Here is a 14,191-nt window from a genome sequence, read left to right as displayed (position 1 = left end):
AGGAGGAGCGACGACCAGCTGGACCCACCCTCTGCCGCTTCGGCCCGCCTCCTTCACGCCCACTAGCAAAGGCACACGCGCATGCGTGAGAGCCTGCTTCCGTGACCCCGCCCGGACGCCCGCGGCTCGCTCCCTAAACGTTGGGCTGCGCCCGCAGCGGTTATTTCCCGCCCCGCCCCCGGCGCCCTTCTGCCGGACACCCGGCGGGTCGGCTCTTCCTTCCACAAAACTTTTCGCCTTGAGGCAAGGAGCGGCCGAATTCAGCACGTCCCCTTAAAGCTCCGTGCCGGGTCCGTAAAATGGGTGGATATAATTTGTACCAGTTCTTCCCCCGCCCATTCTGTCTTCACCCTCTAACACCTCGATTGTAAGCAGGATGCTACAACTACTAGAATAAGAAACAAGTAGCGGAAGAGCGTGTTTTCCGAGCCCTTTACACCTTTGCCCCTCCTTTCTCATGCACGCGTCGTTGAAACTCCACTTGTAGGCGTGCCAGAGAGGGAGAGATACACACACCACCCGCCCCGCGGCGGTGTCGGCGCACTACCCGTCGGGAGTTGTAGTTCACGGGCATTGCAGACGTCACGGAGCCTGTGATTTCTGGTCTAGCCCCGTCTTTGACAATAAATCCCCAAGGAGTCCGTTAGCACTCCCTTGGGTATTGCATGACAGGAAGGGGCGGTACAACCTTGCCAGAGGAGGGAATAAGACTGGCGGACAACTGCGTCTCACTAGAAACGAATGTTTCAGGAAGTTGTACTGCTTAGAATGGAAGAACTATCCAAAAAGGGCCTCTACGTAAATGAACTCTTTTTGTTTTCAGCTGTTTGCACAAGGATCCAAAAACGCTCAAAGTACTTGGTGTTTGTTCCTTTGGCCGGCAGGTTGGGGGGTGGGGAGAGGAGCCTTAGACTAAATCACACAGTGGATAAATTCAAGAATGATGTTACTTCCTGGATGATCTCTACGCCCAATGCCCGTAACACCACACCTTGATTCATAGAATTTTGAATGTTGGGTCCCAGTCCTCTGTATTCCTCAGTGTAATTTCTAGGTAATAGTAAGAAAATAAAAACAAAATTATCCCTCCATTCTCGCCCAGTAGTAGCAATAAAGGACTCAAGTGGGCAAAAGATGTGTCCAGTCAACTCGATTCCGTAGTCCTGCAAAGTTAAGTATTTCGGGCGATCTTGTCTTAAAAAAAAAAAAAAAAAAAAAAGATTCCGTAGATCAATTCGGCCAATTCCATGTCTCCTAGCTTCTACTACTGTTACTAGGGTTGCTTCAGAAATTGTACTCTACCTTTCTGAACTGTTATACGTATTAAGCTGGTTAGGAATCCTGGAACAAAGACTTGTTAGGTGTCTGAAAGCCGACTTCAATTAGAATATTTTTAGATTAGCCCTCCGGGCTTCGGAGGCAGTTCAGTGGTTAAAGGGCGCTTACTGCTCTTACAGAGAACCTCACTCAGTTCAGCTTCCAGCACCTATACTGTGGGGGATCCAGGCCTCTGACCTCAGTGGGTACATGCACTAAAGTGCATGAACACACACATTTAAAATAAAGTAAAATAACTGAGGGAGGGAAGCACACAAAAAACGGAAAGAGGAGAGTCGGAACTTGCTACAGTAAGTTCCCGTCCGGACTCATTTTCCTGCCCTCAGGAAGTGGGGGCTGTGTGATTCCAGTTGCCGGAAGTGTTGTTCCTGTGTTCAACTTTTGCGCCGTGTGATGGTGGCAAGTATATTTCGAGGTTATCAAGCGTACGCTTTGGGAAGGAGGTGGTGGCGGGGTCACTACGGGTTGGTATGTAGGAGATAGATAGTCACCTCCGGCGTATTAAGGACCCTTTTGTGCCTAAATTCCGCTCCTATCTCTAAAATGTCGGGTGGAAGCTCCCAGTTTGTGTTTTTTGCGTTGGCGAAATGAAAACATTTGGGCGTTTTATCGTGGATTGGACGAATTAACCATATGCATTTAGTTTTTGATCTCATCACCCTTCTGTCTCTAGGTTTCTGCCTGTCACATTATAATACTCCAAAATTAGAAAACACGTGTTACACTAGTTACTGGGTTTCAGAAGGTGGAAAACTAATATATGGAAAACATGTAATTACAACAAAGTGATATTTGTGGCTACCCATTTTTATTGTAAACTTTTCACAGCTCTGAAGTACACAATAACTAAAGGAGATAGACAATTTGTGGGTATAATTGTCAGTTTTAAAGATGAGAAAACTGGTACATCACTGGTGCCTAAAGACGTGGTAGAGATGTTTGCTAAATCCAGATGTTTAGTTTCACATAGCTTTTTTTGTTTAACCAAACAGCCAAAACTAAAATTATTCTTCAGAAAACAAAACAAAACTTACTTCCTTAACGTGTTACTCTTTGGCAAATAAATACATAAATAAATCAAAATAAATCCTGTTTCATCGAAGAGATTTTCATGACTTCTTATAAATTGTAAACAATTAAGTGGTATCTTTTTTTTATGTATAGGACGTTGCTTCAAATTCAGCCAACCCCCTCAACTATAGAAATTTATGAATCAAAATTGCATCTTCCCCAGACAAAACTCTTGAGTAGAGACCAGAATGCTTCACTTCATCCAGAAAATTTCTGGAGCATCTTCAAAGGTTAGTTGAGCACTATTTGCCAATAACTTTCTGGCTATGGCAGATACAAATATATGTATTAAGTGAGAAAGGAAAACAAAGGGCAAATTATAAATAAGTAAAATATTTACTATATCAAATAGTAATTGCTACGGAGTAAAATATATACATCAGGGAAAGAGAATAGGGGATATCAAGAATAGAGAGGACCATGAGAGACAGTTCAGCTTTGTTGAAAGCACATACTAGGGGTTTAGTTTGATCCCAGCACCTATGTTGGGTGGCTCACAACCACTGTTACTCCGACTTTAGACGACTTGAAGCCTCCTGAAGACACCGATACACGCATGTAAATAGGAATAAATCCTACAGAAAATAATAGACAGGATTCTATAACATAAATAGAACAGTTAGAAAAGAATGGCCAGGTAGGTTGCTGAAGGAAAAGCATTCTAACTTTTTTGAAGATAAAAGGAGTACAAGCCAGCATGGGATCATTCCCAGCATGTTTCAATTTCAAAATAATATTTTTAAGAGTTTTTTTTTTTAATGTGTATGGGTGTTTTGCCTATAGGTATATCAGTGTGCCACCTACATGTAGTGTGTGTGGAGGCTAGAAGAAGGTGTAAGACCTCCTTGGAACTGGAATTACAATTGGTTGTGAGCCACGTGTGGCAGGAATCAAACCTGGGTCCTCTGGAAAAACAGCCAGTGCTCCTAACCACTGAGCCATCTCTCCAACCCTCAAATTACTACTTTATATATGTGGTGTTTTGCCTGTATGTATTTCTATGTACCATGTGTTCTTATTTTTAAGCTTTGTCTCCTGATTCTGTTTCCTTTATAGATGCTGAAGAACCCTTTTACAGTGAGACTCAGAATCAGCAAAATAGATATACTTTCTCCCAAGACATGTCTTCTGCAGAACTTTTCTTCTTTGTCTCCAAGACCTTGGCTTCCCATGTCATTTCAAGTGTGTATGAGGAAGATACAATGCTATCACGTGTCATCATGCAACTTTAAAAAACAGAAGGAGGCAGTCCTTCCCCCCAAGAAGCCAAGCACCATCACTTACCTACGTGATAGCCCAAAGCCAGCCTTATATACGACTCTGGTGGGGTTAATCCCCTTTACTGCTCCACCACTCATCATGGTAATAACAAAGTCTTACATCCCCATACTCGCTTTTATTCAGATGGCTTATGGAGCCAGTTTCCTCGCATTCTTGGGAGGAATCAGATGGGGCTTTACTCTGCCAGAAAGTAGTCCAGCTAAACCAGACTACATTAATTTAGCTAGTAGTATGAGTCCTGTTTTGTTTTCATGGCTAGCCATCCTATTTTCTGAAAGACTCAATGAAGCCATAGTCACATTAATAATAGGATTAGGGATAGCATTACATAATGAACTTTTCCTCTTACCACATTATCCCAACTGGTTCAAAGCTTTAAGGATTATAAGTACTTTAGTGGCTTTTTTCTCATTTGTAGTCACTTTAATGCTTGAAGATGTTTATCCAGAAAAAGGGCCCAGGAGATTTGATTGAGTAGAAGTGTAAGACTACTTTCTTGATATTATTTGCAGTGTCTGAGGAGGCCAGAAGACTGTTGAATCCCCTGGAGCTAGTGTTGCAAACAGTTCTGAGCCACTCAAGTGTCTAGGCTTGGAACTAAACCTGGGTCCATAGCAGTACATATTCTTGAGCATCGAGCCTCCATCTCTACCCTGTAAAGCTGCATTTTAGCATCACAAATCATAATTCTGTTTCTCTTGTCTCTTTTTTCCCCTCCCACTGGTAGGAATTTATTCTTCATACATAGCTTGGCTTTGTTTTTTCTAAAGAGGTATTTCTTGTAGCCAGATGGTAGTAGTGCACACCTTTTATCCCAGGAAAAAGGAAGCAAAAGCAGGTGGATCTCTGAGTTTGAGGCCAGCCTGGTCTATAAAGCAAGTTCCAGGACAGCCAGGGTTACATGAGAAACCCTGTCTCAAAAAACAAAAACAAAAAAAGCTATAGATATCTACCTGCTTTTGCCTCCTGAGTATTGGAATTATATAAATTATTTCTAAGAAATTTATCTTGAAATTTTTTCCTAATTCCTTATGTCATATAAGGCTAGTTTACATTTTTTGTGTGTGAATTATATAGTCATGTACCTAAATACTTCATGTTTTGTGGTTTTTTTTTTAATGTGGTTTGATGATACTGTGAACAGTAAAAGATAACATTACAAATCCTGTGTTAGAGTCTAGCAATTATGAAATCCTGTTTCATGACAAGAATTTTACTTGTAGTGGTTTGAAGAGGTTTGGCCCCCATTGACTCATGTGTTTAAATATCCTTGGCCTAGAGAGTGGCACTATTAGGTGTTGTGGCCTTGTTGGAGGAAGTGGGTCACTGTGGGGGTGGGCCTTGAGACCTTCCTCCTAGCTGCCTGGAAGACAGTCTTCTCCAGGTTGCCTTTGGAACAAGATGTTGAACTCTCAACAGTGCCAGTGCTGCCCATGTTTCCCACCATGAAGAGAAATGACTGAAACTCTGAACCTGTAAGCCAGCCCCAATTAAAGGCTGTCCTTTATAAGAGTTGTCTTGGCCATGGTGTCTCCTCACAGCAATGGAAACCTAACTAAGGCACTAGGAAGAAGTTCATGACACCTTAAAAATAAAAGTATTTCTGTCAAGTTTTTATAGCATTTCTGGAAACTGCATGTCTAAGCCTTTTGTTTGAGTTTGTCTATTCGTTTGTTTTGTTTGTTTTGTTTTGAGACAGGATCTCACTATGTAGCTCTGGCTGTCCCGGAACTCACTATGTTGGCCATGCTAGCCTGGAGCATATAGAGATCTGCCTGTCTTTGCCTCCAAAGTGCTAGAATTAAAGGTGTATGCCACTAGACCTGGCTTGTCTAAGCTTTATTTTACCTGATATAACTAGTTTTATGAACTGAAATGATCTGTGGCTCTAAAGGTGGTAGGCAGTAGTGGAATAAGGAAAGCCACTCACAGAAAAGCTAGGCACATGTCTTAGCTTTTGTTTGGAGTTTTCTGACCACAATTAGCCTACCAAAGCTTTTAAAATAATAAGAAAAAGGCTAGAGTCATGGCTTAGTGGTTAAGAGCAACCCCTTCTCTGCTAGAGAACCCATATTCAATTGTCAGTACATACGCAGTGCTAACAACTATAACTATAGTTCTTGGGGTTTGGATGGGGCCTCCTTGACACACAGACATATATTCAGACAAAATACTCATATATACTAAAATAAAATTTAAATATTAAATCGTTATTGGGAATGGTGAACTACATAGATCAACCTGATGTACTTACCTAGTTCCAGAAAAGCCAATACTACACAGAGAGTCTCAAATAAATAAAACAATAGCTGTCAAATAAAAACAATAGCTGTCTTCAGACAAACCAGAAGAGGGCATCAGATCTCATTACAGATGGTTGTGAGCCACAATGTGGTTGCTGGGAATTGAACTCAGGACCTCTAGGAAGAGCAGTCCCTGCTCTTAACCACTGAGCCATCTCTCCAGCTCCAGTTCTAGGTTACTTATATTAAATTATTTCAGGTTTTCTCCTAATCTCCAATGTGTTGTCTTCCAGAGAAGCTAGTCATATTTTTAAACTAACTGCCCGATTTCACTTTCAAAATACTAATTTTCAGGTGAATTAAAATATATACTTTAAAAATCTGTTACAGTGGGGCCTTAAGTTTATGGTGATTTTCATTTCTCTATTAAGATTAAAGGTGTGAGAAATCACAACTGGCTAAAAACTGATTTGTCAAGTACATTCCCCTTGGTCTTTAAAAGAAAAGAGTAATTTTTTTTTGTTGTTTGTTGAGGTGCTGAGTATTAAATGCATGGGTAAGTGCACACTTAGCCAGTGTTTCCTGAGCTCTGTCCCCACTGTGATTCTGTACCCACTCTAGTACTTTATGCACTTGTCCTCAGCCTCCTCCAGTAGAAGGGGCTTCAGGTATCTGCCAGCACATATAAAATAGACAAAGTATTTAGAAACATACTGACATTTCCAAACAATTTGGAGAAAGATCACTTTAATTAATTTCTCTGAAAATGGAATTATATAATTAAATGTATACATTCCTAAAGTTAACAAAAAAAGCCAGTGTAATACTATTACAGTTTGGTAATTCAGTAATGCTAATGAACTAAGTTAATTCAAAGAAAAGAAAATAGAATTGTATTAATTAGTACATTCTTTCAAAAACAATGTGTTATCACCTGAGAAATAATACACATTTAGTTAACTTTTCAGGGAACTTGTGAACTAATCATATATACCCAAATACTGAATGTCTTGACATTACATTTCTGCCTCAGCCAATTAAGTCTAAAGTATGCAAAACCTCAATAAAGTGGTTCTAACTGGCTACCAGAGATAAAAGCATTGATGATATAGCCTTCTGAATTCAGCTAAAGCAAGGTAGTTAAAACTTAGTTTTTGTCTATAAAAATTTCTACATGTACAGGTTAAATCCCTGATAAAGATCTGAAATGCTTGGGACTAGAAGTGTTTGATTTTCAAAATACACCATATTTTAGAATATTTATGTAGCACTCATCAGCTGAATTTCCCTGTTCTGAAAAACCCGAAATCTAAGATGATCTAATATCCAAAACTTTATTTACATTGGATGTTTCCATTCAAAAACTTTCAGATTTCAGAATAAGGATGCTCAAAGCTGTACCTACAGGGCCATGTGTGTTGACTCATGCACTTGGAAGGCTGAAGCAGGAACAATGGTGACAGTTTACTATTAGCCTGGGATATATATATATATAAAGGGAGTCTCAAAAACAAAACAATCAAAAGTTGTAACTACAATTACGCACTTTCCAAACCGGGCAGTAGCATATACTAACCTATTACATACAGTTACCCAAGAACAAGCAAATTAATCAGAGCTTGATAATCTAATAAAAGTCCCTCTTCTTAAAACTAAACAGATCATTTTGACAACTTCCTAGAAAATAAAGGAGAAACTTCTAAATAATAATGCCTGGGGGAACTATTATACCCATTACATACCATTTCAGTAAAGAACTGTCATTAAGGGACATAAAAGATAACTCAGCAGTTAGGAGCACTGGCTGCTCTTCCAGAAGGCTCCAGCACCCACATGGTAGTTCACAACCATTAGTAATGCCAGATTCCAGACAAAACTGCAGGTAAAACTCTCACACATGTATATGAGAACCAATTGTCATCAGGGGGATTGGAGAAATAGCCCAAAAGCTCAGAGCACTTGCAGCTCTTTTTAAGGACCTAATCATTCAGTTCCCAGCACCCACATCAGGCAGCTTAACAAGCACCTGTAACTCCAGCTCCAGGAGATAGTACACCCTCTTCTGGCCAGAGCAGGCACCTGCATACACATGGTCCACATATAACACACACAACCATATAACTATAAATAAGCAAAACTATTAAAAAAAAAAAAACTTTCACCAAGAACCTATTAATTCCTTACTTGCATTCACAGAATCAAAGCAAAATATTTTCTTTGACTATCAAAAACAAAACCTATCTAGCTAGCTAGGTATTGATGGGGCATAATGGCACAGGCCTTTAATTCCAGCACTTGGGCAGCAGGAACAGACAGATCTCTTGTGAGTTTGAGGCTAGCCTGGTCTACATAGAAGGTTCCAGAACAGCCAGAGCTTCATAGAGACCCTGTCTCAGAAAACAAAACAAAAAACTTAGATATTTACTATCTGTCCTTCATAATATTCTGCCACCAATAAACTGATTGGGGATAGTGAAAACCCCTGTCATTAAAGGACAGTTTCATTGGCTTTTCTCTGTAGGCCAAGTGACACCATGAAAACTATCTTCTGGTTCAAATCACAAATTATAGAAAATTTTAACTGCCTCATCCTTGCACTATACAGACTATGTTTCAACTTGAATTGCACTGGAGAAATAGCCAAAACGTACTATTTCCCAGAAGTTTCTAGCAAACAATTTTTTTACAATCAGGATTCTATTGATAACTGAATAACTGTAAGGCAAAAATACCATTTGTACTGTTGCTAAGTTTTGAAAATCTGTAAAAGTACTTTATTACTTTAAGATATATTTAATATCCATTCTCATTCAAATTTTTAGAAAACTCACTCTTTATCTATTCTATACATGGGATACTCAAAAGAATAAGATCATATCACAAATACATGTTTGATTTGCAAACTGTCAGAACCTACATTTTCAAAGTGTTTCGTGTGCTTTTGTGCCTTCTCTGTCATAGTACAGCAACACCCCCTTCACAACGACTAGTGATCATGTTACCAATTTCAGTCCATGTATCTGAATGAGGGTTGTAAACTTCAACTGAGTCCAAAGTACTTGGGGCCAAGAAATCACGGGTAGAAGATCGGCCTCCAGACACATACAGAAGACCATTGACTGCCACAACACACACGCCTGCTCTAGGCACTTTCATTGAAGCAACTTCAACCCACTTTTCCTAATAAAACAAGAAAAGAATTAACATTAGTACTGTCATAAATTGATAATAAAATCTCTGAGAAATCATATATTTAGACTTTACATGTTTAAATTCAAACAAACCAATTAAGTAAATATATACAATTTTAAAATGTGCTTTTGGGTAGGTATGACAAAACTAAGATTAGAGAAATAATAGTTAAACATACTTAAATATAAACTATGATTGGCTGATAATCTAGAAATCATATAGAGGGACTGAAGAGAAAGCTCAGAGAGAACTGGTTAAAAGAACTCAGTGGTCTTGTAGAGAACTGAGGTTCAGTTCTCAGTACCTACATGGTACTAACAGCCATCTGTAATCTAGTTCTAGAGGACCTAACACTAACACCCTCTTCTGGACTCTGCAGATACTGTATACATGTGGCACAAGACACCCAAACAAATAAAATAAAAATAAAGAAATCTGTTTGAAAAAATCATGTAGGAGTCACTGAAGCCAAAATTCTGAGAACCTAAGTCTGTAAAATGTAAGTAATACATTCAAAATGAAGAGATCAAGTACCAAGGGGGAAATAAGCTTATATAGTAAAAGACTTTTTATTTATAAAAGATTCTTCAAAGTTTTTATTTAGGTAGTTGGAGAGATGGCTCAGCAGTTAAAAGGACCCAATACATGTGGTGGTTTGAAAAAGAATGCCCAGGGGCTCAGTGGTTAAGAGTGCCGATTGCTCTTCCAGAGGTCCTGATGTGTAAAGTTTATTCTTTAAAAAGAGAAAGACAAAACTGGTAATCAAAATAATGAGTGAAAGAGAACACAGGGGAACTTCCTCATAGAAGCAGAGGAAGGGGGATGGGAGAGGGGAAGCCAGGAAAGGAAATAACATTTGAAATGTAAATACATAAAATATCCAATGGGGGATAAAAAGAAAGAAAACATATCACTACAGATCTAATACGTACTGAAAGAAAACAATGCACTAAGCATTTGAAATTGTCTACCCTACCTCTTCAAAGGAGTATTTTTCTACAGTATGAAGGGCATCTTGTGTCTCATTCCACCCTCCAACAGCATAGATGCAGTCATTGAGTGCTGCCACCCCAAGATATGCTCTTCTGGTTCCCATAGGAGGAAGTGGAGACCAGCGCTTGGAAAGTGGATCATACACTTCAAAGGAACGAAGCTCTAGCCCCTCATTGCTGATCCCTCCAACTGCATAAATTAAACCTGAAAAGTGGAAGATTTGTGCTCAGTTTTTATTGAACAGGTACAAGCCAACCATGACGGTACAAACCTCTAATCCCAGCAGACAGGAGGCAGAAGCAGTCAGACCAGCCAAGTGTACACAGTGAGTTCCAGGACAACAGCTAGAGCTACACAGTGAGACCCTGTCTTTAAAAAATTGAAAACTGTCTTTGTACTTTCTCCCTACTTATGAAAAATAACTTAAGTGTTGATGTGAGAAAATGACACTAATGGAAGACACATTAAATGCTTGTTTTACTAACAGCTACTCTATCTGGATTTTTTTTTATTCCATGTGTGTGCATCTGTAGATCTATAGGAATAGGATGGTATAAACCTAATATGAACACTTACTGGTGACTACAGTTTCAACAAAGAGTGATACCACACCCTGTAACTGGTCTTTGCTACTTTGTGGGCTTTTCTTTCCTACCCGTTATTCCTCCTCCTTCCCTTGTTTCACCTCCTATCACAAGACAGGAGAGAAAGACGGACAGAGGGGAGAGAGAGATCCCTGAATCTAATTTCTTTCTTCTTGTTTTTTTTTCTTTGAGCATGATTACTAACAAACTACAACCAACCTCCCTGAATGAACAACAACCACCAATCCCCCTATCAGGGCTCTAGTATTTTTATACCCTCTGAAAGGTTCCCAGAAATACAAAGATTATTAAAAAGAAAAAAGAAAAACTATCTGCGCTGACAAACCATGCCTCTGCTAAAACACAAGGTAAATCTTAGTCCGCTGCTGCAGACAATCCAAAGCCCCACACCTGGGATTAAAATGAAAACACATTCTTACAATGTTTTTATGGAATTTTTAAAAGAATTAATCTTGGGCTAGAGAGATGGCTCAGTGGTTAAGAGCAGACTGTTCTTCTAGAGGTCCTGAGTTCAAATCCCAGCAACCACATGGTGGCTCACAACCATCTGTAATGAAATCCAATGCCTCTTCTGGTGTGTCTGAAGACAGCTACAGTATACCCACATACATGAAATTAAATAAATAAATAAATAAATCTTTAAAAAAAAAAGTTAAAAGCTAGAACTTCTATATTACTAACACTACTTCTCCAATAACAGACCTAAAATATATTTTGAAAATAGGGCCTCAAATAGTTCATTAACTCACACCTATTTACTTTGTCTATCATATGCACACATATGTGCACACCACAGGGCATGTGTGGAGGTCAGTGAACAATTTGCAGGTGGTGGTTCTCTCTTTCCATGTATGTTCCAGGAATCAAACCAAGTCACCCTTAGTAGAAGCTCCTTTACCTTTTGTCTGCCTCTCAAACTGTTTTATAAACATATTAACACACACGCACATGTGCATGCACATCTTCTTGCTAGGGATACACAGAGAAAGCTTGTCTCAAAAAGGATGCAGCACCATGCCCTGGTTCCCAAAACGACTCTTTAACATGAATTCTATATATTCTATATCTTCAAAATTATTATACCAATCAAAGCCAATTCTAAACAAAACCACACGCACGCATACACACAGCAAGATGACAACTACTGTATGGCTGGTAACTGAACAGAAAAAATTTATAAATACCTTGCATTTCACAGCACCCGAAGTAGTAACGTGGCACTGCCATGTTGCCAACGACTTCCCACTTATTCTCATCAGGGTCAAACCGTTCAATGGTGTTGCCAATCTCGGCTCCAACCCACCCTCCTGTAACAAAATGAAAAATAATAATTTCTGAGGTAAGGGAATCTTACTTACGACAAAGACTTTAGAAACCACCTGGTCCAACTATTTCATGTTACAGATGAGTCCACAAAGACCAGAGGTGATCTAAGTTTACACGAAAGGTCAGAATATGAGTAAAGTTCAGATTTGTTCATTACAAAATAAAACAAACAGAAAACCTCAGCATATTGTAGAAGAAATACAATTTTTCCAAAAACTTTTTTTTATTTTTAATTTTTGGAGTAGTTTCACTATATAACCCCAGCTTTTATGGAACTCAGAGGTCTGCACGAATCTGCTTCCTGGGAGCTGGGATTAAAGATATGTATTAACAATAGATGGTGATGGACATACCTGTTGTGAGAGTTTTTTGTTTTGTTTTGTTTTTTAAACCCAGTTATATTATGTGAGTATGTTTTAATTTTAATCCTAGGTGTAGGATAAAAGGCTGCTTCATAACAGGTGATTATGATTTACCTCATTTACTAATAGGGACCTGATTTTTGTCAGCTGCAGACCATTTAATTCTGGGGACTCTGGAGAGGCTATAAAGAGAGTTCCAAGAGGGCCTGTGGTGGCTGCTGCTTCCCCCCTGCTGGTCTCTGCTGGTCCCTGCTGCTGTGTTTGCTATTGCTAGATTGCTGTTTGCTGAACTGCTGGATACGAATTGGACATGCCCCAGGACCCCAATGCCCCTAATCAGCAGGAAGTTGCTTACCGAGGTCTATGTTCTCTTTTCCCTCTAATCTTCTCCTGCCTAGTGTTGGAGAGTTGGAAGGGAGGTAGAGGTATAAGAATCCAATTAAAAAAAAAAAAAATCCGCCAACACACACCTTTAATCCCAGTACTCATGAGGCAGAGGCAGGCAGTCCTCTGAGTTTGAGGCTAGCCTGGTCTACAGAGTCAGTTCCCAGACAGACAGGGATACATAGAGAAACCTAGTCTAGAAAAACAATAAAAAGCACTAATACACCTGACCACAAGACTATCTTTCTTTTTTATTCATTCTTTTTGTTTTTTTAAAGACAATGTCTTATTATGTAGCCCTCAGTGTGCTAGAACTCATGTAGATCAGAATGACTTTGAACACAGAGGATCTTCCTGCTTCTACCTCCCATGACCTAAACTAAACTAGTTTCTAACATGACTTTAATAGCTTCAAAACTGTTAATATTTATTAAGGCTAATTCTAAGCCAAACTACAGTATACTACTTATTCAGGATGAATTTAGTGACTTCAAAAGGCTTTCACCCCCAAGTTTCATTTTCTAAATATTCACCAAGTGTTTGTTTCTTTGGACATGGTATCACTGTGTAGTCCCGGATTGCCAGAAGCTCACTATAGACGAAGCTGGCCTTGAACTCAGATCTGCTTGCTTCTGCCTTCTGTCCAGTTACTTTTTGTGTTGTTTGTCTTTTAAGCTGGATTTTTTTTTGAGATTATAATCACATCACTTCTTCCCTTCCGTTTTCCTCCTTTCAAGCTTTCCCATATACTCTTTTGTCTTTAAATTAATTTTTCATGAATTATTGTCACATACATATATGTCTATCTTATATATTCCCACATCCATAAGTACAACTTGTTCAATCTATATGCTACTTGTATGTATGTTCACAGGGCTGACGTTTTGGTACTACATAATGGACTGGTGTGCTCTTTCCTGGGAAGACTATTTCTCCACTCTTGACATTACTTGGTTGTCTAGTTCTTTGTGCGGAGTTGAAGCCACATAGGCTTTCCTCCATCCATGTAACTGATGGTCGCTGTTGTCCTCCTTCAGCTTGTATTTATGCAGTCATGGTGGGAAGACCTTCTGGTGTACCTTCTGACACTCCCTAAGAGGCAGTCTTCTAACTGACCCATGCTTTCCATCCCCCTCTGCAATGAGCCCTCAGGTTCAGGTACTAGCTTTGTGAGTTTCTTCTTTTTTTTCTTTTCCTATTTTCTTCCTCTCTTTCCCTCCTCAAGACACCATTTCTCACTGTGTAGCCCTGACCTCAAATTCAAAGATCCACCTGCCTCTACCTCTTGAGTGCTTCGATAAAAGGCGTGTGCCACCACCACCCAGCAGGTATTTTTTATATTTGAGAGGTTTTATAGTGAAGCCGAGGCTGGCCTAGAATTCAGTTTTAGGGTTAC

At 39.4% G+C, this 14,191-nt stretch overlaps 2 protein-coding genes across 4 annotated transcripts in view; one reads left to right on the top strand and one right to left on the bottom strand.

Moving 5' to 3' along the window:
• The first annotated feature begins 1,677 nt into the window (after positions 1 to 1,677).
• On the top strand, positions 1,678 to 5,498 carry TMEM69 (transmembrane protein 69). Of its 3 annotated transcripts, none has more exons than XM_080921546.1 (3): positions 1,678 to 1,737; positions 2,503 to 2,639; positions 3,466 to 5,498. In XM_080921546.1, exons 2-3 carry the CDS (start codon positions 2,598 to 2,600, stop codon positions 4,162 to 4,164), a joined length of 741 nt encoding a protein of 246 aa, XP_080777672.1. In that variant the 5' UTR covers positions 1,678 to 1,737; positions 2,503 to 2,597; the 3' UTR covers positions 4,165 to 5,498. The 3 variants fall into 3 exon arrangements, with proteins under 3 accessions (XP_080777672.1, XP_080777671.1, XP_080777673.1); XM_080921545.1 differs by having other exon boundaries at positions 1,693 to 1,763; XM_080921547.1 differs by having other exon boundaries at positions 1,707 to 1,753.
• A 1,199-nt stretch (positions 5,499 to 6,697) lies between these two features.
• The window catches only part of IPP (intracisternal A particle-promoted polypeptide), a 27,850-nt gene continuing 20,356 nt past the window's right edge, over positions 6,698 to 14,191 (bottom strand). The window contains exons 7-9 of the mRNA XM_080921527.1: positions 11,908 to 12,030; positions 10,102 to 10,322; positions 6,698 to 9,113 (exon numbers count right to left, since the gene is read on the bottom strand). Of these exons, the coding sequence (XP_080777653.1) occupies positions 8,889 to 9,113; positions 10,102 to 10,322; positions 11,908 to 12,030 (569 nt within the window). The 3' untranslated portion in view covers positions 6,698 to 8,888. The remainder of the gene's footprint in view (positions 9,114 to 10,101; positions 10,323 to 11,907; positions 12,031 to 14,191) is intronic.

Source organism: Micromys minutus (genome assembly GCF_963924665.1).
Source record: "Micromys minutus genome assembly, chromosome: 9".
Taxonomy (NCBI): Eukaryota; Metazoa; Chordata; class Mammalia; order Rodentia; family Muridae; genus Micromys; species Micromys minutus.
The sequence above is the reverse complement of the archived record's forward strand: the minus strand, read 5'-3'. Positions and strand labels throughout refer to the sequence as shown.

Bases quoted from the DNA above. Each gene is read 5' to 3' on its own strand.
- TMEM69 (XM_080921546.1), top strand. From the start codon at position 2,598: ATGCTTCACTTCATCCAGAAAATTTCTGGAGCATCTTCAAAG. The intron at 2,640-3,465 runs GTTAGTTGAGCA...TTTCCTTTATAG, and splicing joins TTTCTGGAGCATCTTCAAAG to ATGCTGAAGAACCCTTTTAC.